At 36.0% G+C, this 26,446-nt stretch overlaps 1 protein-coding gene across 1 annotated transcript in view; it reads left to right on the top strand.

Annotated features, from left to right (window-relative positions):
- Positions 1 to 26,446, top strand: part of LOC149805047 (uncharacterized) — a 357,351-nt gene that overhangs the window by 42,462 nt on the left and 288,443 nt on the right. The window contains exons 17-21 of the mRNA XM_089946893.1: positions 6,699 to 6,862; positions 9,309 to 9,482; positions 15,251 to 15,463; positions 17,545 to 17,587; positions 25,093 to 25,256. Coding sequence (XP_089803019.1) covers positions 6,699 to 6,862; positions 9,309 to 9,482; positions 15,251 to 15,463; positions 17,545 to 17,587; positions 25,093 to 25,256 — 758 coding nt within the window. The remainder of the gene's footprint in view (positions 1 to 6,698; positions 6,863 to 9,308; positions 9,483 to 15,250; positions 15,464 to 17,544; positions 17,588 to 25,092; positions 25,257 to 26,446) is intronic.

Here is a 26,446-nt window from a genome sequence, read left to right as displayed (position 1 = left end):
TGAATCCATTTCTTTCCTTTGCCTGACAGAATTATGAGACAGAAATTGATCTTAGGTAGCTTCAATGCCTATAGATTTCCATTCTCATGTGGAGATGATCAAGATAGGCTTTTATGACCAGTCAGGGCACTGCATTTCTATTTTGATGCTATAAAGGGAAAAGGAAGGGAAGAAAATGCCTTTTTGTTCATCTTGGGGCTCCATTGACATTTCAGCTTCCATTATGTCATTTTGCATTGTCACCACATCAGAAGAGCTTTATAGTCCCTAACCAACAGAGATCTTTTCTTTTATGAAACTAAAACACATGAGGTTCAAGCTGTCACTGCCTGATGGGCCTAAGTAAATCATTCTTCTTCAGATGACATCATGAAAGCAGCATTTTTGCAAATCACATACTAACAAATCACAAGCATTTTTTTCTCTTGGACCCATAGTTGCAGCATAACATGTGGTCCAGAGGGACACCAACTTCTATAAGTGGATCTTTCTTTTTGATGGTGAATATATTCCATTGTTTCACTGTTTTCTTTGTCAGCTTAAGACATCAAGCTACCCACCTGACAATTTCAACTATGCAATAGCAAGTTTTTTGGGGGAGTGAGTTAAAAAGTAATTTTAATTTACAATACTTATCCATTGCTATTGCCAAATGCCCTCCTCCACCCCCATACTGATGTCCTGACATAATCATCTTCTATGAAAAAATAACTGTTTTAAATACAAAAAAAGCTATGCAAGTTTATCCCTAAAATATCTTCATACCCAATGAATTTTGTTGAAATATGATATTTAGCTGCATTTCCAATAAGCAAGTTGATACTTGTCACTAATGACACTGATTTTAAGATTAAAAGTCTTAACTTGGGTTTTCAGCTATGTTGGCTTGTGAACATGGTGACACAAAGAAGTGTCAATGAATTTTTATCAAATTAGGTTTGTAGATATATCTAAATAATACTGTGAATGATACCAGCTCAATAACTTGTTTTTTTTCCCCAAAAGTATTAATTGCAGATTTAACCAAAATTAGCATTTGGTATATCTTGTCAGGATCTGTGACTTCTGCATACCAGGTGCAAGGTCAGTGGCCAGGACAAAGAATTTTGTATGCACTTGGCATCAATTGAACATGTTTACTGAATCAGATTTTTTTATACCAGATTTGGATGTTGGAATTTCACAAGAATTTCTGAGATGGTTTCAATTTTCAGCAGTTAAAAGGAGTAAAAGAACAGGTAAATAGACTTGTGAAACCTAAAAATTCTTTTTGACCAATCACTTTTACTACAGTTGATGTAATAATATGAGAAAAAAATCAACTGAATAAAAGTGTCATACCTCAAACTGACCTTTACTCATTAGACATTTATTTAAGGAGCCATGAATATCTCTGTATATCCATGGGGGTTCAGTGAATTATTTGGTCAGAATGTACAGTTGTACTTGATATAACCAGTATGAGCCATGCAAAACAGCCATCCAGCTCAATGCAACCCTACACACTCTGTATAAAAGAGCATTGGAATTCATAAGGCACCAAATGGAGATCTGCAAATTATTGATAGCATTCTGTACATCACTCAGCAAAAATAGGACCATTTTGCAAATTCATAGGACTCCAGAAATCAAAATGAGAGCTGAGAAATCAAATAGAGACCTTTAAAAAACTTGTCTACTGTTTGCTTGGGGGCAACCATTTAAGTGATGGTCACTCTTTAAGTGGCTAGAATGTTTGAAATGCTACTGGTGGGTAGTTCACCTTTGACCTTTCAACACAACATAATGCTAAGTATTAGAAGTGAACTCATGCAAAATTGATTGCCGCAGGACCACTGTCTGGCTCTGCTGGGCAGGAGGTTACTTGCATATGGCCTCTCCTACACTATTGTGTTCTCAGCAGCACCTTCATGCGGTGCCCCCTGTTTTCACAGAGCCTGCTGTGTGGCATGACTGAGTGACTAGCAGTGTAACTGGGTGGTCAGACTGAGCTCGTTAGCCTTGGCAGGCAGCCAGTCTAAGAGAAGGAAAACTCTGACTCCAAATCCGGGCAGATGGAGCTCATTAGCCTAGTCAGGCAGTTCATCTAGGAGAAGGAAACTCTGATTTCAAACCCACCAATACCCAGCCATTGGATGATGACTCTGCTGCCTTGTGGATATCTTCAGGAGAAGGAAAGGCTAGAGGAGTAAACCTAGACCAAAAATCCAGAGTTGAACCCCTAAGGCAGCTGGGTGTCAACTATGACTTCCTTCCGGCAGCTCCTGCATCCAAACTGGTGCCAAATGTCATGCTCAGCATTCCTTTTGACCCCACCAGCAAGGACGAGAGGGAGATCCTGACGTCTGGGCAGCCCAGGATCTCCACCCTTCATGCCCAGGCTTGAGCCCTGGAGAGGTCACTCCAGTCTCGCTACTGAGTGAGGAAAAAACACGGAAGCTGGCAGTCTATGGGTTATAAGTCCCACCCAATTGGCATAGGGAAGGGGTGCCATGGGTCAGCTTTGATGGTGGGAGGGATCAACATGTCTGACTGGCCTCAAGCCAGGCAGCCCCCAGTCAGTAAGGTGTTGACCTGCCAACATCTGCCTACTCCAGTGGGTGTCTGGAGCTCAGTGTGTTACTCAGCATACAATCAGATGGAAATTCCACACCAGACAAAAGAAACAAGAAACCAACAAACAAGACTACAGCTCATTGATTCACAATCTGAAAATCTGCCCTCCAGGAAACCAGGCTTGCCTCAAGTAGCACCCTCAGAGAGGAAAACTACACCTTCTTCTCGAAGGGTGGAGAACCTGAGGAGCCCTGCCAGCACAGAGTAGGCTTTGCCATCAAAAGCACCCGTCTGGCCTTGGCTGAGCCTCCCTCAGGGGGGCACTGTCTCTTGTCCATCTGCCTTGTCAGTGCTGCAGGTACTGTTAGCATCCTCAGCATCTATGCCTCCACCCTCACGTTTCAGAAGACAAAGGATCAGCTCTATGGGCAGCTGGATGAACATATCAAAGAGTCCCCAAAGATGAACCACTATTCCTCCTCTTTGACTTTAATGCCAGAGTAGGTGCAGACCACGAGTCACGGCCTACCTACCTTGGACATCATGGCACTGGAAAGACCAATGAAACCGGTCAGAGACTGCTGAAGTTGTGCACCTACCCTGACCTGTACATTACAAACACCTTCTTCAAGTTTAAGCCACAACACAAAGTGTCATGGAAAAACACCAGATCTCATTGCTGGCACCAGCTCAACTTGGTCATCACCAGGCGCTCTACCCTTAACAGCATCCTCTCCATCAGAATCTACAATAGTGCAGACTGCGACTCCAACCATGCCCTTGTGAGCAGCAGGGTACGCCTACAGCCACACACACTACACTGCTCAAAACCAAAAGGTTGCCCTTGCATCAACACTGTGCAGATGTCGGTCCCCTCCAGGGAGGAGGAGTATGTGTCCACCCTGGGCCAGGCTTTCTAGGACCTGCCAGAGCATGATGTCACAGCCAAGTGGAATGCCATGAAGGGTGCCATCTACAGCCCAGCCATGTCCACATTTGGCAGGAAGGAATGGCCTGGTCAGGACTGGTTCAATGCACACCTTTCAGAAATGGAACCAATAATCAAGGACAAATGAAAAGCCTTAGATAGCTTACACAAAAATGCCCCACTGAATGGACAGTGCACAAATTAGTAATGGCAGCAACTGTGTGAAGGAATCCAATGCAGTGCTGAGTCTGGAAACATCCAAGGAATGTACAAGAAGGCTCTAGGCTGTCCAGTGAAAGTTGTGACCCCCCTGAAATCTCTGATGGGAGAGAAGATCACAGACCATGAGCAACAGATGGCCAGATGGGTGGAGCACTACTCTGAGCTATACTCCTGAGAAACATCAGTCACCGATGTGGCCCTAAGCAGCATAAAGAAACTGCCCACCATGGAGGAGCTCGACAAAGCGCCCACCTTAGAGGAGCTCAGCAAAGTAATTGACTCCCTCCCAAATGACAAAGCACCAGGTAGAGGCCACTGCACAAGCTAATCTGCCTCTCCTGGGAGGAAGGAGCAGTCCCCCAAGACATGCGCGACACCACAGTTGTGACCCTTTACAAAAACAAGGGTGACCACAGTGACTTTAATAATTAGAGAGGGATTTTGCTCCTGAGCATCATCTGTAAAGTGTATGCCCGCATCATACTCAACAGGCTGCAGATGCTGGCGGATCATGTGTACCCAGAATCCCAGTGCAGCTTCAAAGCAGGCAAGTCAACAACAGACATGATCTTCTCCCTCCAACAACTCCAAGAGAAGAGCAGAGAGCAAGGTCAGCCACTTTACATGATGTTCATTGACCTCACCAAGGCCTTTGACCTGTTCAGCAGGAAGGGTCTATTTGAACTTCTCGGTAAGATCAGTTGCCCCCCCCCCAAACTCCGCAGTTAATCTTTTTCCATGCTGATATGAAGGGAACAGTCCTGTATGATGAATCCTCCTCAGACTCCTTCCCTATCAGTAGCGGCATGAAGCAGGGCTGTGTGCTGGCACTTACCCTTTTTGAGAACTTCTTCTCCCTGCTCCTCTCCTATGCCTTTGACTCATCCACTGATGACTTATATCTGCACACCAGGTCCAACAGGAGGCTGTTCAACCTGGCATGACTGCGCTTGAAGTCCAAAGTGAGGTTGGTGCTCATCAGGGATATGCTCTTTACAGATGATGCAGCTCTTGTGACCCACACTTAGGATGCCCTCCAGAGACTCGGAGGCCATTTCACTGATGCCTACAAGCAGTTTGGGCTCACCATCAGCCTGAAAAAGACAAATGTCAGCATGCAAGATACCACCATTACCCCTTCCATCAAAATCAACCGTATCACCCTGGAAGCAGTCAACAACTACCTGGGGTCAACCATCAGCAACATTCTCTCACTCGATATGGAGCTGGACAGAAGACTTGGAAAGGCAAACACCATCATGACCTGACTAACAAAGAGGTGTGGGAAAACAATGTGCTGACAAAGCACACCAAGATCCAAGTCTACCAGGTCTGTGTTTTCAGCACTCTTCTATATGGAAGTAAGACCTGGAGCACCTACATGAGGCAAGAGCTGGCTCAGCTCCTTTCATATACAGTGCCTAAAGTGCTTCCTGAAAATCAGCTGGCAAGACCGCATCCCACACAGCAAAATCCTGCAGCATGTACTCCCTGCTAAGCAGATGCTGCCTTCGATGGCTGGGACATGTCCGATGCTTGGAGAGTGGGAGGCTGCCAAAGGACATCCTGTATGGACAGCTGGCCACTGACACCAGAAGAGTCGGCTACCCCTCACTCTGTTTCAAGGATGTGTGCAAGAGGGACATGAAGGCATGCGACACTTCACCCATTGGCTGGGAAGTGCAGGCTGAGGACCAAGGCACCTGAAGACTGATGGTAAGCAAGGGCATAGCAGTCACTGATGTGAGGAGAGGCCAGCTGGTGGCAGAGAAATGTGAGAGAAAGAGGGGCACAGCAGCAACTCATACTTCCCAGTATGTCTGCACCAACTGCAATAGGGTCTGTCACTCGCACATAGGCCTACACAGACATAGCAGATGATGCCAACACCCCAGAGACAGATGGCACACCAAGGACGCTATTCACATTGTCTCTTTAGACTGAGCTGCCAATGATTACATGTAGTTTTTATGCATGTAACTTAGTGCCATTATCATAACACAACATCATTGTTGTGCTGTGCTGTTAATGAAGACATAAACCACTAAGATTTATCTTCATTCATTAAAAAAAACTTAGTTTTGTTGAAGCATACTGTACGAGGTTTCTTTATAGATACTATTTGCACAAAAATAAACCTCCCAATTACAAACTGAGAATCCCTTCTGCTAAAAATGCCAGATTGGGAATTGCACTTCTGTGTGAAAATCCTGGAGAAATCATGGGGCACGGGAAAGGTCAGTGGAAACTTTGACTGTTCAGATTCCTACTGTGACCGCACAAGAAAATGAGCCATGCACTTGTGGTAAATATAGCAAGAACAAACTTTTACATGCAGTGGTTCTTTGGCTTCAAGGTGTCTAACAACACTACTTAGTAAAAATTTTAAGTAAATTTTTAAATCTCATTGCAATCATACTCCAGTAGGATATTTGAACACAACTTTGTCCACAATCTGTCTAACTTTCTTCATGAGTAGGCCAAATTGCACATATTGAATTTGTAGTTTAAAGTTAGATAACTCAGCATATATTCTGCAATTTCCAATTTACCAATATAGATGTCTTCAGACAAAATTACTGTAAAACAGTTTTATTTATATAAGGAATGACACATGAAATGAATCATTTACCATTACATGTTGTAGTGAAATATATAGGGTTTTGAAAGTTAAAACCAACAACTCATAAGGAGAATCTGTGTGCTCCTAACCTAAACTCAGCTATCCAGGTTTGTTGTCTTTATAATAAATCTTTGCCAGTGTTTTTCCCACTCTATGCTAGGCAAGTTCTGTTACTTAAGATTATTTTTCCTTTTCCAGTTTGTACCTTTTATATGTGGTTCAATTGCAGTGAAATTGCTGACATTGATTTTACAAGTTGATTTATCTACTGTGACGAAGCAACTTTTAAGGATTCATGATGGCCATTACAATATACACTCTGCTTTGTGATGGACTACACAAATTAATGGGAAAATGTTGTTTGTTCAGTTTCAGAATTCAGAGTCTGCTGTATGAAAATGCTTTCATTGTCAACATGAACTTGAGTGCATGTCTGGAATCGGCTGGTAACTGTGTGTTATCTGCACCAGTGCTGAAAAATACAAAGCTTCCCAAACCAAACTGTGGTCTGACACAGAGCTACTCAATCAAAGGTAAATTTTGCATACATGAACAAGATGCATGCAGTTTTATGTAACACAATTCTAAAGTGATGAGTTTTATGGATGATAAACTTTTTTTATGTAATGAATATTGACACAGTTATCATAATGACTTGAAAAAATGTCCATTCATGTACTGGTGAAAAATGTAAAATCTTGAACATGCAAAATGGATGCTAGTTATGTTCATACTATGATCTGTGTAGAGAACATATATTACAAATTTCCATTACTTCCTGTGTATCTATTCATATTTCATTTTTCCATTTTTACTCCCTATAAATTGTACAAATAGTAAAATAATTGTATTTAGATGAAATTACTAATTGTCAGCTAGTTTTTATAATTGCATTTATATTTAATGAGGTTATTCTCTTCTTTATCTGCCTTTTGTTGTACTAAGAAGTCTATTGTAAATTTGTATCTGTTTGCTTTAGAAATATAGCTGGTTGGAACATGATCCAAATTTGAACACAAAACATTGACAATATTTTCATCAAGAGTTCTCAGCATTTTCCATCAGTTTTGACCAGTGTTATATAAGCTTATGGATATAAGCTTATGGCCCTTTATAAGCTTTAGTTACACATGCTTAAGCTATCCTTTCTCCACAACTATTTTAATTTATTTGCGTGATTTCAGTGAATCATGGGAATCTTGTCAGACAGACCACATAGATACATAAATGTCTGTTGATGTACTTGTATACTTTGACACTGTGAAAGCTAAGCACATGAAACTTGGGTAAATGATAATTCCATGGATGTAAATTGTACCAACATTTTAGGACTTTCAGTTTCATCCCATGCAATTGGGCTGGAGGGTATGGGTGGTGTCACATAAATTTAAGATACATCCTAATCTATTTTTTCTCACATGTCTGAGAATTTAATTGTGTCTTCTGTAACCAGTGTCAATGCATGTCAGACTGAGACCTCTGAGTCATGATATAGGGTCTTTCCCTACTTCCACTGCCATCACTATCCCTCACCACCATCGCCACTCACCCTCCACCCTAGAAGACCTGGCCCCTGCATGATAACATAACATAAAGAAACCTATGGAGATAAACATCTTCTGTCCATATATTCACCTGCTGAAAAGACACATGTTTGAACATGTAAGTGTCATAAAAACTCCAGGGTTAATCCCTCTACCCTCTTCCCTGACTGGGGTCTAGCTCTCAGCTCATAACATTAACATTTTTGTGAAAAGACAAATTTATATATGCAGTTGGTATAGGCAGGGTCCATCCATTTCCTCCAACACTCTGTTACTGTATGTATACAGTATGTGACAAGACAATTGCTCATATGCTAGAGACACTGGCCTCTATTGGTCCATTCTTGCTTTCAGGGACTTATTCAAGAGGTTCAGACTAAGTAGTGGGTATCAAAATGGTGAAGCCAATGGTATATGTGTTTTTAAAATGAATAATTATAATTTGTTATACCTTCTCCTCACTGCAACCAGCTGTAACATCTTGATTTGATCTTGTCTGTCCCAGGAAGCATGATAGTGAAATCATGCAAAAAGTTCTCAACATAGACCAATGAAATTCAGCATGTATGTCATGCTATTTGAATGATTTTGGGAATTTTTTTAGTAAAGTTTTACATGTAAAATTTTACAGCACAAATATTGTCAGCATGATTATGCAGATTAAAACCTTGGCCTTCGCTATGAAATTTTATAGGATTGTCTGTCCATATTTAAATGACTTGACCTGGAAACCATAAAAGTCTTAAACTTGAGATTGTACTTGAGATTTTTTTTTTGAACAATTAAAAATGATGTAACCTTTGAAAGGTCATTTCATTCATCTGTATGTCCATATGTCTATTCCATAAAGCTTATTAGCAAGGATGCACAAGACTCACTCAACACAGATAAATGAAATTTGGTTAACTTATTTGTATGCATATGCAGATGACCTGGTTAGATTTTGAGGCATAATTTCAATTACTGAAAAATAATTTTACACTTTGGACTTCGACTTATTTGACAGACACCTTCCTAACACAATTACAGATACCTTCCTAACACAGTCAGTTTATTTTGTGTTGCTCCACATGCATAGTGCTGGCATTTATTACCATAATGATAACTTTTAATTTATTTGATAAGGACCTTTAAAATAAAAATAGAGACCAAGAAAATAACATGTTTCTTGTAATTTTTTCTCACTTGGCTTCACACTTCTACAGGTGTAAACGATTGCTTTGAAAACCATTTTAGTGTCATGGTTTCAAAGAAATGAACATTTCCATTTAGCAGTTTTCAAGATTTCCAATTGGATGGCATCATGAGCAGTCTGAACATCATATTTGCCAGTTTAGACATATTAGGCTCTCTTAGGCCTCTTGTTCATTATATATTTTTAAGCTATTCATTTTCAGATATTGACTCTGTGTCTTTGACTCTGTTTCATCTACAGATTTTTCTCTGCATTACTGGCTTGAAGTGAATGGACAAAATTCTAGTGAACCCATCAAACCTCACATTGTCAGATTGCTGCTAGATGACCTTGAAATGGCTAGGTATCTTAAGACCTCTGCCTGTGATATAAATGTCCCTCCATTCCAAGCTGCTGTGGCTGGTTGGAGAAATGGTAAGCTAGCTACCTGGTATCTCATGAAAGCTTTCATTCTTAATAGTGTCAGGTTGCATCTTGAAAACCAACTTGATTGTGCTAGTCCATGCATACATTTGCAGAGAAAATGTAGTTCTTAATGGAATCTAAAAACCCAGCAAATAGTGTTTTTTAGGATTTATTTCTGAACCTTTATTAAACTGTAGTCACCATTTAGCACCAGCTCTTAGCCTGTCTTAAAGGTAACTGTTACATACTTTAGATTGAAAGGTATGCTTTATTTGACATAATTACCACCAGGACACTTTTAAAAAGCCTTATAGAGAATACTTTTCATATATTTGATTTAAACTGTTGTGTGTTAAAAGGATTCATCTATACAACTAATTTGCATGCAGTGTGCAATCCCAGACTTGTTAGCACAATTATTCCCACAGTATTTTGTAATTGCCATGAAACTTCTTCCACATGATGTTATTATCTGAGGATATACTTGTCAACAAATCACATTGTTTCCACAGTTTATGTTACAGTTATTGCCATTTTTCTTTTGTAGCTTAATGTGTTTGACATGATCTCATTAGTACCACTAGTCCCACCATTTTTGATGGATTGCTGTTCATCTTGGTAAAAAATATGTTCATTACTTGTAGATGCACATATCAACAAATCACTTTGCTCCCACAGTTGGTATTTATATATTATGTCCTTTCATCTTGTTGCATAACACATTGCATGATGCACTAGTCATGCAGGTTTTTTATGGATTGCAGTAAACTTTAATAAATATTATTATCATCATCTGAAGATGAGCATATTGACAAATCAGTTTGCTCCCACAGTTTGTTTTTTGAGTTAATACTGTTTTTGTTTTCTAACCTAATGCAGTGCATGATATAATCTCATTATGCCACTAATTTTGTAGTTTTATTTGCATTTTATTTTTCAATTTTTGTGTAGCTAGGTACTTATTTTGGTCATCCAAAGATGCATACATCACTCCCTTGATAACTCATGTCCACATAACTCGTGATCCTGCTTATAACGTGATGTCCAGTGTGGCTCTCGATTTTTCCCAACGAAAATATATTTTAAATATCTTTAAAATATGCTGAATGTGAAAAAATTACGATAAGAATTGGTAAATTAAATCTTGATACATTGCTCATTTTATCATCGAAAATGGTGATTAATGCCCGTAAAGATAGAATCCATATTGTGAAATTTTCAAGTTCTAAATTAGATATCATATATTATGCAAGTTTTTTGTGATAAATAGTTGTCAGTACACTGTAAATAAAGTCTGGTGAAACAGCGATCAATGAAAACTTCTGGTAAATGATGACAGGTGACAACAATAGAATGAAATAAACACCAGTTAAAGGTCGTGCTATGTGAAAGTCACATTCTAATCCTTTAATTCTGTTTCAGTGTAAACATTATAATTGCAACATATTTTGTTCTATGAAAACATGAAAAGAGTCAATCGACCATCACATCGAAACCCGTGAGTACTTCTGTGAGAACCTAATTACATGCCGGCTTTGATATGATCAACAACTTGGGGAAGTGTTTTTTGCATTAAAAAATCAATTAAAAGATACCTGTGTTGTTTTATCACATTAAATATGTCTTTTGTATCAAATCAAGTAAGGGAGGTACAAAGAAAAAATTCAGAGGCATGAAAATCTGAGCATAAGTTATTGTGGTCACTACCATTATCAAAATTCATTTTATTTGACCAATTGAAAATGGTTTCACATTTTTATATGGTGGTTGGAGACACAAAATGTTGACTATGTACAGGTCATACAGTTGAAAAATCTGCAGTATTTTGCTTGGCGGCAGGAGTAACACAAAAAAATTTAACTGACTCTTTTTCAAAATGTGAAGTTACCACCATGTCGGCTAATTCTGCGCATCGGGTAATTCTGCGCAATGATACATCATTTCTGTAAACATTGAATCACATGTTATTTTTGTTAAAAAAATCCATTTTGTATCATGAAAGAACCATCGTACTTTAATTAAGGAAAGGGATATTCATAAATAGTACAAAAATATCCCGCATTTTGACTCGAAATGCATATGAAAATGTGATTTCTAAATGACCCACTCCATGACCTTCTTGAACTGGTAACCATGAAAATCCGATTTACAATGTATCTTTTAGAATCATGCAAATAAATACATTACTTGACTGAACTGCTGCCAGAAACAGTCCAAAGTGATGTATTTAATTTCTATAGCCCGATGGATACACATTACATCTTTTCAAAGCTGTGTGCAGAATAGGACGGCATATCGCGAGTCAGGAAAACATGCAAAGGGGGGGGTTATTAATATTATTTTGAACAGAATATTCTGGTGACAGTTGCCTTTTTTCAAATGGTAAGCATTGCTGTATTTTATTTTCATCAATTGGTCGAATTTGGTATGCGTTTTGCTTCAGTATTGGAGACAGAAACCTTAAGTGCACAGAAATGTCCGACAGCATTGTAATTATTTGTTAAGCGTGTCACAAATGGCAAGTATTATCGTGTTCCAATTTACATTGTTTTAAATTTTGTAGACCCATTAAATTCAAGTTGGTAGTTATTAAACGTTGTGAATTTGTTTTTCATTTTACTTCTACCACAATCAAATCTATCTATCTATCGTTCGTTCGTTCGATCGACAATATTTCTCGAAAAGAGCATCAATCTTTTGTATTTAAAAAACCCCCATCTAATTTGGATCAAACAATAAAACTAGAATGTTTCCAATTCAACACACAAATTAGTGATGTAGTACACAATGTGTGAAGTGGTACACATGCTAGGCGAATGGAAACCATGTGGAATAATGTTTTTGATGACCTCAATATACTGTAATTTATCCTGAAAATAATGTTGCTCAATGAGGATAAAATAAACAATGTACACTGTTATGAAGAGATATTTATTCACAGTTAATCTGAGCACGATTATTAATTGAGTATTCAACACTACAACCTGCCACCCCCACCCCTCTTTGCCTTTACGTCAATCCCTTTATTATTATTATTTTTTTTATAGGTCCCTCGATAACTTGCACCTCACTTATAGTGTGGTCAATGTTTTTGGACCCAGATGTGCACAAGTTATCGAGGAAGAGGTGTATATTGATAAATCTGTTTGCTACTACGGTTTTTGTTATTGCCCCATTTGACCTAAAGCTTGATGCAGTGTATGACAGTGCTTTTGAAGATTTTAGTTTATTACTGTGAAACTTGGTGGTACATATTATGGTCATCATCAGAAGATATGCATGTTGTCCAATGATTGTACTCAGACTGTCTTCAGGAGAGTTATGAATATAATCTCATCTTCATCATGGGGCAGGGATGGGGTGTCAGAGAAATGGAGTGGGGTATAGTTACATGAGCAAATTGTTGCTCACCATTACTTTAGGTTTATTTTCACTGTTTATTTCCAATGCAAGTATTGAATTATGGTGGCTGATTCAAATACTAATAGTAGGAATTCAAGCAATACAATGATGCTTTCTAGCATTTTTTAATGTGACAAATATTTTGACTAATACTGTAAGAGAGCTAGGTAGAAAGCAACAATGGAAGTAGGAAGACTAAAATCAGTGGTCCATAATATAATGGAATAGAACTGATTGCTCAATATGCTTGCCTACATCTACTTAATACCAAAACATTGGAACTGTTTAGAAGCATGAGTGAGTAAAAGGTTAAGTATACCTTCTCACCTCCCTCCCTTTATTCTGTGGATAATGCACATTAGTGTTGCCCATGTCCATCTGTCATGTCACATCCCATCGCAATATCTTTTAAAGGACCTAATGGATTGAAATCAAAATTGGTATGAGGCTCAGAATTATGAAGAACAAGGTGAATTTGATTTTCAACATTTTATGACCATCTTTTACCAAATTATGGTCCCTTTTTGAAGGAAATTTTTTATGTCATAAGAACAAATTTCTTGTTCAAATTTGGTTTTATGATTAAATTTGAATCTATTAAAATTTTCATAAAAGATAATTATAAGATTGCATAAGTTTGAACCCAATAACTTTATATTGCTTACAAAATTTTATATATTTTTTCAAAGTTATTACTACTGGAGTTTAATGTCAGTTTATGGGTTCTCAGGTGATAAAACAAGGAACCCAATAGTATTTCATACCATTTTTATACATAAAGTGGAGAATATTATGATATTGTCTAGCCATCTGTGACCAATTTGGTTTATGCAGAATATAGTTGCCAAACTTTGTGGATAGCAGGCACTTTGGGTAAGAAAGATCCATATTGATTTTTGGATCAAAATGTCTTTGGTCAGGGTCATTGTGACTGAAAGAAGAAGAATAGTTTCCACACAATAATTTGAGTTGTCCACCATCTGCACATACCAAACTTTATGGATGTTTTCCACTTAGGGCTAGAAAGTACTCTTTAGATTTTGGTTGCCAAATGTCAAAGGTCAGTGTTACTTTGAAAGATAAAGTAGTTTGAAAGATAAAAGTAGTTTTCCACACAATAGCTTAAGTTCCCCATCATCAATGATTATCAAACGTTGTGAATGGCTTGTACTTGGGATGGAGAACACTTTTGATTGTGCAGCCCAAAGGTCAAAACTCAAGGTCACTGTGACTAAAAGAGCTTTCTTGCACAAAAGTGAAGGTCACCAGCTTAAGACAAATGTTTTCTGCACAAAAGTTTCATTTGTTGATATAGAGGACTATTAAATATATGACAAGTATATAATGTGTTGTTAAATGTACTCTTTTATTTATATATCAGTACTTTCCCTCTTTACTTACAACACTTTTTGATGCACAGTTCTCTTTAGCTGTGCTCCAAAAGTAATTTCCAAGGTGCCTAAATAATCTGGAAACTTGGTGTAAACATTATGGAATGACAGTACATATATTGAAGACAACAAGTATTCAGACTACAACAACCAAGAGTAGGTCATCACTATCTGAAGCAATGCTGGGGTTTTTCCTACAAGAATACATCACAGCAAGTTGTCACACATGATAAAGTTCTCAGTGTGCATGTTGACAACAACTTAATAATGAACAAGTATGTTAGACATGTAAGACATGTAATAAAAAAGGTCTCCTCTACACTCTGGGTCTTAACATCTCTTCTACACTCTGGGTCTTAATATCTCCTATGGGCAAGTGTAAATTCAACCTTTTTATGGCTTTATCAAATAACAATTACAAAATTCCAAAACAATGAATAGAATTATTTAAGAATTGTACATATTCTGATCAGTTGATTTGGAATAGTTTAAAAAAGTGATAGAAGCATCCTCACTAAATTCTCTTAGCTAAAGAAAACTAAATGGCTACAAGATAAAGTGTGTGAATAAGTGGTTCATTCTTTCTTTCCTCAAGTTTCTTACCTTTTATGTTTACCTCACAATATCTTACTGTTATTGTCCTTCAGTTGTCTTTCATAAAATTTTAAATAACTGAACTATAATGCAAATTTTTGTATATCATAGGGGGTCGCAAGGGGATTTGTTTTGTAAACTCATTGGATTACACACTAAAAATAAAGACATTGTTATTATTATTATTACTAGTATTAGTATTAGTATTAGTATTTTATAAATAGTATTATTAATATGTTTGACCCATTGTTATTTTTTTGTTTTATAAGGACCTCTAGCTACATGATTTTTGAGATTTCATTTAAATTTATCCATTAGCTTTATGAATTTCTAATGATTACAGTAATCAGAATTATCTCAGCTGCTGAATTGATCTTTGATCTTGCACAGAATGTATGTCAGACCTGCGGCTTCCAGATATGACAGATAATTTGACAGCATGCCATGTTTCATCCAAGTGTAACAGAGTAGAGTGTTGCATCCATGTAAACACCATCGACAGATTTATACAAGCTGCAATGGAAATAGACTCTTGCAACCTAGTTATTACAGTTCAGATTGAGAGGCTGGAACATCAGATTTCTCTTGCTGATTATACATGGGGTAAGTTATATAATTTATACAAGTTTTGCAGTTATTTGGATGCAGAACTCTGTAGTTTGTAACTGCTCTTCATTTTTTTAAATGTTCCAAATAATTTGGCATTTTAACATTGAAACTTAAATGCTTGATGCAGTAAAGGTATCATTTATCAATGCAGGCACAGAAATTTAGATCCTCATCAACTCAGATGATGTTAAGTTTACATATTAAAAAAGTATTTCATACTTATGGATTTCAGAAGTAACACTTTGAAAAATTTGACAGATGAATTGAGATGTCATGAAGTGATTTTGTCTTTTTTTCTTTCCTTGATACAGCAGGCTATTTCAGGATAATGGAAATATGATATATGGTTAAATTCTGAAAAGTCAAAGTTCTGTGAATCTAAATATTTGGCTTGAGTTTTTTATTGTTTCAAGGTCTCCAATGTCACCAGCATGAAAAATTTGTGTGTTGCTGTGTATTCTGAGTGATCTGTTTAAATTATCAAAGTTTCACATGATTATCTACCTCACAAAGTTGGTAGGTCACACACACACACACATACACATACACCCACCCTAGACAACCTTTCCATTTCTGATCAGCACATCTTGTTATCTACTCAGTTCATAACAGTTGTATCCCCTGAATGGCACTCCCACAGTAGATATCAACACTACCAGGCTTTGTTGTGTGCAAATATTATGTGCACAGGTCTTGATAATTTGGAGAAAGTTCAAAAGCTGCTTTTGAAGCATAGAAACCAACCATTAGGTATTGTGCTGAAAAATTCCAGAACATTAACTCTTAATTGATTCTAGCTTCTCTGTATGTCTGATGTATTTGATTGGATTTGTCTTCCAAAAGTTTTTCTTTTTGCATTTCTTTATCTTTGTGATTTTAGAACTTACCAATTCATCAGCACCATATAGCCAGTATTGTGCTGATATGCCATTAAACCCTATAGATACATACTGATGCAATTTGTTGCTTACATTATCTCATAGACCCAGATGTGCCTTGTATGGGCTTTCATCAAATCCTCTGACTTAATGGGTCGATATATGGCCATTGACAATTAACATCATTTTACATGATATGTTGCTTGTAACAAGCATAGATCTAAAACCATGTACATATTCTTATGCAATTTGATATGAAAATTATCTCATAGAGTTGCATGTGTTTTTAATGGGTTTAGTTTCATTCTTTATATACTGAGGTGTTTATATACTGTTTCCTGATCTCTTATGCCCAGATGGAATTTTTCTTGTGTTTTATGGTCATTAACCAAAGCCTCATGTGAACCACTGAGTAAAGCATCCTTTCTAGATCTCACACTCAAAATGGTGTTCCTACTTGCTCTTGCCTCCACAAGACAAAGAAGCAAAATTCATGCCTTGTCCATTTACACTGGATGTCTGTTTTATTGGGAATTGTGACTGGTTCCCTTGTCTGCCAAATGAGCTTTCCAGGATCTTGCAGTAGCATCACATTTTGAAGGTTTGAATCCTTCTTTGTAGATCTGATGTGAGCATCCATGTTTCACAAGCATACAGACAAATCTATATGACAATCGAGTGCATCAGACTTATTTTGGAACCAAGAGCCTAATGTCTGTATTTTTTCCTATTTAACTAATAAATCATTTTTAAATGTAATGTGATGATATGATTATTGGGGTGGGGAAGTTGATGCATCTGAATTCTGCAATGTAAATGTCCTTGAGCAGTTTAAAGTTAGGTCAGCTATTATAAATGGTATTTATTTTTTCACTTACAGCAATTAAGAAAATAGTCATAGTGTGGTGGATTAGAGAGGGCTTTTCATTATAGGGGCAGTTGATTAACACCTTGAAATTCTTAATTTAGGGATTTGAGCAATGCTACTTAATTTAGTGTCACAGAAGACTTGAGTACTGCTGCACAAAATAGTGAGGTGCTATGGAGGAAAAAGGCACTGCAGGTAACTTATGTCAGAAAGTAATGCACTGCAGGGCTTTAGTATCATATTGAGCTGTGTTGGAATTTATATGCTGAAGCAAGTAGCATAAAGTACATGACTAGGTTCTTGTTAATCAGACCTTCTTTTCTCTTCAGGCACGGTCTTGAACGTTGACCTAAGAGGAGTCTTGCGACTGGGGTGAGTTTTCCCATTTTTGTTGAGCATACCTTGGCATCCATATGCATGACTATTATACATTCTCATGCCCACTTTCTTGGGTACCTCTAGGTGTTGAGTGCTTCTATGTAATATACAAATTTTAGAAACTTGTTTTATTGTTTTATTTTTCTAAAAAGTTGATTTGTGTATTAATGTTTCTATGAAAACTTCATTTGAGAGGAAATTTTTAGTTTCATCCAAAAAATCATAAATGATAACTAAACCACTATGATACATTTTCTTTAAAAATGTACTTTTCCTGCCAGCATTTATTCTATAGACAAAGAAAATAAGTGGTTTCTGTAACATATTTAAAGCCCCATGTCATAAATGTGACCCAAGCTTTAAAAACATCATGCCAAAAGTTATTCAGTCTTTATATGTTGTTTTCTGTGTAATCAATCTCAAAATTAGTAAAATTTATAGTAATCAGGCCACTGGAATTAACATTTCTACAATTTTTTTCTTTTTTCTTCTTCAAAATTGTCTAATCCAAGTGATTTTCAGTACATCAACATATGTTTCTATATCTCTTATTCAGCAACCCTCATACATAAAGGTCTTAATAAATATCTTCATTCTGATTCTATCATCAGAACCATTCCTGATGAACATTGAAAAAAGAGAATTGAGTTCTTTCAAAATATGTTGTAATTTGTTTGGTATGGATTGGAGCAGATGGCTACTTTTAAACATTGCCAGTGTTTTTAAAAAGTTATTTTGCCAAAAAAAGGGTTAATCAGCTGCCTTGCTAGGTGCACAGCAGGTTAGTGTTAGGACCGGTTGGCCTGGTGGCAGGATAATGTGACTGGGTGGGACATCATGCTACATGTCTGTAGCATGATGCCCTAGTGCTAGACATTACTATAAACTGCCACACTGTAGACATTGTAGTGATATGAAAATATAGAAATCTAAATCACACACACTCACACACACAAAGGGTTAATGTTGTTTTATGGCTAATGTAAAAGTAGATTCCTTATATAATTTTCTATCTTTACTGTCTTAATTTACCTCATTTTATAGAGGTTGTTCGAAAACTTTGAACCCAACACAATACATTCTGCTTGATTCCAGTTAAGATTCATTTCAGTACAAAGTCTTTAGTTTACTACCTTTCATGCTACCTATCTGAATCACTCCTGTTTTTGCAATGTTCATTTTTAAGCCTGAAAATTTAGCAAAGTACAAGACTGAATTTTTGGAGTAGTTTTTCAGGAATGTTTTATGACCCAAAACATAAGAAATGCATCATTTGCATATTAGGATAATAGACACTGTTTATTTTTATATCTTTTACATCACAATTTTTCCTTTGAAGGGGAACTAATATTTGAGACAAATACTGAAGATATGGGGGAGATGGAACCATCTTCATGACATCCACAATTTATATTAAACTTAGTTGAACTGTGACAGTTGCAAGAACAAAGGATTTTACATTCATATAGAAAAAGTAAAGCATATGACAATAGTCACCAAAATTGAAAAAAATTCTAAAACTTTGTAAATAAATGACCAGGTCAGGGAATCAAATGCCTTCTCAAAATCTATTAGTAATAGAAACTCAGAACTTTTGTTCTTGTTTTGTACAATTCAATGGGTCATTTAAAACCCTTGTATCTTCCAGGGATGAACCTGGACTGGTCAGAATTTATTAATATAGTTAAAATTTATTTCAGCACATTTATCTAGCTAATTGCTCTTATAATAAAAGGATTAATATCTTTCCAAAAGAATTTATAAAATTAAACCTTAACACCATCTGAGCCAGGAATATTTTTATTTGGCATGTTTTTAAAACCTTAAAACACTTTTGAATAAGTAACCAGCCCTTCTGATTTATTTTGCCTGTATTAAGTTTAGGAAAATCTGAAAATGAAAGAATATCACAGTTAACTCAACTAATCTCTTGAAATTTATACAAATTTCAGAACTGTACAACATTTTGTCAGTCAGATGAGTGCTACCTTTACAAGTTAAGGGCTTAAGAAGCCTGGCACTGGTAGAAAACTTGGGAAGTATCACTTGGTGATTAAAAATCTAAGATTTGGAAAAGGGAAAAATGCAACATAAATCAAAACTTTCATTGCATCAAACATAGGCTTTACACAGCAAATAACAAATGCTAATATGAATACAGGTTGCTAGAACTTGCATGAAAATGGAAGCAATATTCTTGCTAGTAAATACCCACAGTAAACAACATTAGTGGACTCTTCACTTTGCAGTCCATAGTATTTAATTTACCAACAATATTTTCAAATTATTAATATCCAGATAACTGTAGATACAAGTATTGTGTAATGAATACCTTCATGAAACAGATATACAGAATGCATACCATATACACACTTTTGAATGGAAATAGTGTCATTAAAAGGTAAAAATATTCACAGTATTTGTGTGTATTGCAAACAACTAGAGTTTCCAACGTTACCCCTTGATTTATCAATTCTTTTAAAATATGTTGTGCTTATAAGACAGCCCCTTTTCTACATGAATCAAATTTCTAGTTAAAAGGTTGACTTATAAGCAAGTATATATGGTAGACTAGGAGATAATCTGCTTCCAGGGTTTACAGTGCAAAGCATATATGTGAGAGAAAAGACAATTAAGGTCAGGACTGATCATAAAATCTCCAGTGTTATGTTTCTCTATATCTTTTGTAACTCCTGGTACAAGATTTTATTTAATTTTTATAATTTTTAGTTATGGTTGTAAATTGTACAGAATATCTTTAGTTAGATTTTGCCCACACAACCTGAGTCTTTTAAGAGTGTAAAATTACATAGGATCTGTAAATAGATGCTTACATGTGTGTTGACAGGTAATTATAATAATCTTAATAATAAGACTTAATGGTGCCTTTGGATACATTTCTCATTGGCTGTTGGATTTTAACTGTTATAGAAGAATTCAGTAATTTCCCATTGGTTGGGCTAGGTCACATGAGTAGACAGATTTGATGCAAAATGAGTAGTAATGTTGGTCACATGGGGTATATTATGAAATATAGTTGTAATAGAAAGTGTACATAAGGAAAATACTGAGCAATCAGATTCATTCCAATTTTGGAGTCATCCTCATTTCTTGTGTTCCTGTTGTAAGTTTGCAGATATGTTTTTTGTCATATTTAGATATTACTGGAGAGGAAAAAACATTGGTTTTAACTGTTCAGTACAAATAGAAAGTGCTCATTATTTGGACTATAATATTACTCTGGAATTGATGTGAATTATTTGAAGGAGTTCAGGAAAGCACCATCTTGACAATGTTCTGATTCTTGGTGGACCATTACATTTTTGTTTTTTAAATTTCTATGAAATTTTTCATTCCTTTGGACTTTCATAGAACTTTATCAGGATTATTTTGAATTCACTTCATAATACTGTAAGTTCCTCTCACATTTTTATTTATAACTTTGATAATTAAATTGTTTGTTAAGTTTTACAAAACTTGTTGGTTTTGCTTCTTTCTGTTACTTAGTTTATGAGCATAGATTCTTATCAGTCAAAAGATTTTCATCAGCCTGACTTTTAGCATGCTGATGGACAAAAATTACAACTATAAAAGATATTTACACTTTTTGTAAATATTAAAATATGCACATCATCTCATCAGATAAGTTTTTTCACAGAAATTTGATGCCATTCATGCTCTTCTTATATGTACCACAAGCACTTTTAGTATTTCTTAGATCATCATCTGGATTTTTTAGGTGGCAGTCTTCATCACTGTAGATTTTAACAATTTGGAAATGATGTACTCATACTGGATTCAAGTTTCGACTGGAGTCATCCTGATTTATTCTCAGTCTGAGAATGGAAATGTCCTTTCAGTGTCTACATTAAAATGTGGCATCCTTAGAAAAACTCTACTGATTCCACCAGGTTTGAATAGTTTCCAGCCTGTGTGTAAATTCAGATTGCTATGATAATAATAATAATGATAATAATAATAATAATAATAATAATAATAATATTTATTAAAAAATAATAATAATAATATTTACTTTATTTAAAGAGGGTAACACAATTAGCTGAAGAACTAATCTACCCTGAGGCCCTCATACAAAGGAATTTATTTATTTTAGCTGCATCTCTGAAGCCACTGGATATATTGGGTTTGGAAGAAGGAAATAGAGTGGGAATTTCTAATCTCAGCTTGAATACTATTCCCGAGCAAAGTTCAAGAGTATTGGAAATAATAATCCTTATTTGGTTTGGGAATTTGATACTGTTTGGTAGACACAGATTGCAGGTGGGGAGTATTGCCAGGTAGCCTGTGCTAGAATAGTGATTGTAAATATTCAGGAGCACTATTATGAGATATCCTGTACATTAATTTGGCTTTTCAGAAACAGATTCGGTCTTTAATAGGTAATATTTTTAACTTACCAGCTAAATTTTCCTTGCTTTCTTTCTGGATTGATGTTGGCCTAAATGTCTTTTTTGTGTGAAGACGTACCAGCTTTGCTATGTTTTTATCATTTGAAAATTACCCCATACTGTATTACAATAGTCTAAATAGTGTTGTATGCTAGCTGCCTCTCAGAACTGCTAAAGATTGGTACTGAAAGGGTCTAATGTTGTTTTAATGTCAGTACAATTCTCCACATGAAGCTCAAACATTATACCATCACATCCTTTGTAACTTTAAACCTAATTTGCAGACACCTATGTTGTCATCATTATCACCAATTTCTAATAATGACAGTCAAATCCAGAAAACAAATATCACTTGCAAGTATTATATAGACAAAGAGAAATCCTCATTTAAGGAATTATGGATTACAGTGGCAGTTAGTAACATTTCAGTAAGTGACAGGAGGGATGGCAGACATATCTAGCCTCAGGATAAAAACCCTCCCTTGTGGGAGGTTTACATGTATGGAAAAGTAGATAATCTCTGATTTCATGTTGTGGAAAATTTGTTGATCCAAGCTGTACCCCTTTGAGCATAGTTGAAGATTTTCTTTTCTTTTGAGGAAAGGGAATGTTCAGTATCCACTATTAAAGGCTAAAGGGCAGCCATTTTCTAATACTCAGGATTTCTGTCATAGGGTTGGACCCTCATCTTTCTGATCTTATCAGGCATTTTGAGCTTCAGAGACTGGCATCTTGCTCACTATGGAATCTTGCACATGTTCTTTGGACATTGTCTAAACCGCCTTTTGAACCCTTGAGTGAAGTTTCTTTTAGGAAGCTTGCCCTTAAGGTTTTTTTTTTTCTGCTGTGTTTAGTATCAGGAAGAAAAAGGAGTGAGCTTTCTGCCTTGTTAGTGGAAATGGGTTGATTTTGGTTCAGTGGTAATTATGATTCAGTTTCTCTTCTTTACCAACTTGGGATTCTGGCCAAGAATCAGCTACCATCATTAATTTAGTTCTTAATTAGACCCCCAGTCTTAGTCATATCTATGATAGGGATGATCAAGATAGGCTCCTTTTCCCCTTAAAATTAAGGTTTTCTTGGCTTCTTCTAAAGGGAGAAGAAAGGGTCAGAACAATCTATTCCTACCTATTAATTAGGGTTCTTTTGATATTTTGGCAGCCACTGTTTCCACGTGGATTGCCTTCACTTTCAAGAGAGCTTATCATTCCCTCATAAGAAGGACAGTCTGAATCATGTTATGAGAGCCATTTTTTGGTGGTTTCACACAACATTATCCTTTACCTTTGAGCTTTACAAGCCTTTGCTCATTGGGCCTATATCCTTCAACCAGCTTACAGTTGTGAGAACTCAAGCTATGAGTGTTTATAAGTACAATAGTTTTCCATACTAGATTTGTGGAAGCCGTCAACCTTCCTTCTAACTGGTACATTCAGATTATGTATCACTACTATGTAGTTAGGTTGGGAGGTGAATTTAGCTATGTAATACTTACCTGCTACTGTTGCAAAGATTCCTTCATCCCACCCAGCTCTGATATCCACTAATCTTGATCCATTTCAAATGAGGATGGTATTTTATATGTTGACTGTCACTTAAGAGCCAGGCTGGGATCTTGTACTTTTCAATTCTGGCCCTGCAATCCTAAATTAGAGGAGGGAATAATTAGCTTGAAGTGGATATGATGAGTCTTAGAAAAGGAACACAAGGGAATAGTTGCATGTATTACATAATTAAAATTATTGTCCCACCACTACTGAAAACTAATTATAATTGAACTAAATTTGATCAGCTCCTTTGTGCTAACAATTTCCTGGACAAGTTGAACTGAGTTATGTGCACCTTACTATTCAAACAAATTTTTCTTTCCCCACAATAACTCTCTTATAACTACATTTGGGGCTGCAGGTAGCTGAGTGGTTGCAAGTACTCACCTTTACAGATCATTGATATCTCACCCCTGTCTGCATGGGTTTGAGTCTTAGGATCAGCCAGCAAGGGCATGTTAGAAAGATTGCCAGTAGCTTCCTGTGGGTCTTAAAAGGAGTAAAAGAAAAGAGTGAGAAGAAACAATCTTTGTAAAATTCAACAAATAATTTATTTCCCTAGAATATGAAGTGAAAATGTAAAATGAAAAGGCACTTACAATATTGTGAATTAAATCCACAAGTCCTAATAATTAAAATTCTGAATAAACTTTAGTAGAAATCTAAATTAAATCCAATGCTGAAGGTGTTGATGTGCCTGTGATTGCCCATAGAAAGCTGATATGCCAACAGTCATTTGTTTAATCATGATAATACAATCCAAGAATTAAATCCTTATTTCAAACTTCCATTTAAATTCAAGTCTACATTTCCAAGAATTTTGTTTTGGTTGAGTACTTTGTATTTCCAGAAGAAAAAAAATCACTTGAATTAAATAATTTGAAGAAAAAAATTCCAGCCCAAATAAATTACTGGACATAACATATTAGAATTGATTCTGCCCAGATCTTAAAGCACAAGTAATAGATGTTACCCACAAAATATAATGAAATAATTTTTTTGATAAAAAACCTAACAAACAAACAATGCAAATTATATATACATAACATCAGGATTTTTCCTGGTTCTTCCTCCACCAGATATACTGGCCACCATGTATAGTTTATAATGTGCTGAAAAATGGTTTTAAACCCAAAACAGCAATGTCATTATATTCAAATTGCATTTATTTTGCAGCTGTACATCATCCAGATCTTCAAGAATCTAATTTTCAATCCTTTGATTGATTATTTTTATGGAATTTTATCCTTTGGTTATTCATTGCATCCACAGTGACTGTTAGGGCCATGCTTGACAAGCCGTATATTTGCCCTGTCTTTCCATCTATTTGACCACCACTTCATGCCTTGGTTTCCGGAGCATAAATAGTAATAATATAGGTTTTACAGATCTAACACTATACTTTTAATGCTAATAACACTGCTTTGTTATGTATATTGCTTCCCTATATGAAGGACAATTTTTGATTACACTAGTCTGAGTAACAGCACCAGTAGAAAATAAATAGTTATTGCATGATTACACCTCCATTATTCATTTTTAGATTCCAAATGCAGAGAGATGACATAGCAGGGGTATATACAGTGGACTTGTCATTTAGCATTTGCTTTGAGGCAAATGATGCATGTGAGGCAGTCATACCAATTTTCCAGAGTACCATACTACCCATTGAGAAGTGTAACTTCTCAGCAACATTCTTAAACTCAAGTAAGTAGACACAGGTATTATTTTGAGTCTCTTCAATCTGCTCCTGTTAGATTCAGTGTTGGCAATTGTTCTACTCCTGTGTGGCAAGAGGATTGCAATTGACATAAATAGAATTTTTTCAAGAAAATTGTATAAATATTAAATTTAAACCATTGTAATTAAAGCTACATTGGATTTAGATTTGCTTCCAGTTCTTTGTTCTTAGTGGAAATACTTGAGATGATTACAGTTCATTAATGTCTGAGCTGAGGCACTAAAAACGTGGAGCTTATGTTGTTACATGTTTTGTTTTCATTCTATCTGTTGCTTTTTTGTTTCTGTACAGCAACTGTTGTTTTGTGCCATCTACCTTTATCAGATGTTGTTAACCGCTTACACTTGGGGTAAGAAAGAAACACATTGATTTTTAATTAAAAGTAAGTAACCTTTTTATTTGTGGGTCAAAAAGATCAAAGGTTAATGGCACATTTTAAAAAAATAGGAAAGGTGGTTTCTGCACAATAGTTTCACTTCAGCATCGCAGACATGGATTAAACTGTGTGGCTGGCTTGCACTGGAAGTTAGGAAAATGCCAGTGTTAATTTTGGGATCAATGATGAAGATCACAATGGCTGAAGAATGGTTTCTGCACAAAAATTTCAATTTTTGACCATGTACTTTCACCAGATTTTGTGAATGTGTTACAGTTTTTAAAAAAGAAAGCTGCTTATTTTATGTGTCAAAATTCAAGGTCACTATGACTATAAAAAGAAAAATAGTTTCAGCATCAAAATATGTTATCAGCCATGTACCTTTGCCAATGTTTCTGGACTTGCACATTGGGTAAGAACAACGCCAATTAATAGTGAGTAAAAAGGTGAAAGATCAAGTTCACAAGAGGTCTGTGGTGCACACAGGTTTTATTGTTTTCTTGCCTTTAATTATCAGTTTACTTAACTAGAGACAAAGTGACCAAACTTTATCAGTTTCCTTTAGTTTATCTGGCATTAACTTGTGGTAAAATCTTTTTTCAAATTGGTTGTTGTCAAAACTCTTTTAAGAAATTTTTACATTTCAGATCAACGACCCTTAGAGACTAAAACTTAAAAGTTCCAAAGTGAAGGTCTAAAAGAATATTTTCATTTAAGCAAGAAATTATGTCTCAGTTTTTAGATTCAGCTCTAATAAAGAGACTGTGCTTCACAAGTAAA

This window comes from Sinohyriopsis cumingii, chromosome 2 (genome assembly GCF_028554795.1).
Source record: "Sinohyriopsis cumingii isolate HCF-2022 chromosome 2, ASM2855479v2, whole genome shotgun sequence".
Lineage (NCBI taxonomy): Eukaryota > Metazoa > Mollusca > Bivalvia > Unionida > Unionidae > Sinohyriopsis > Sinohyriopsis cumingii.
The sequence above is the reverse complement of the archived record's forward strand: the minus strand, read 5'-3'. Positions and strand labels throughout refer to the sequence as shown.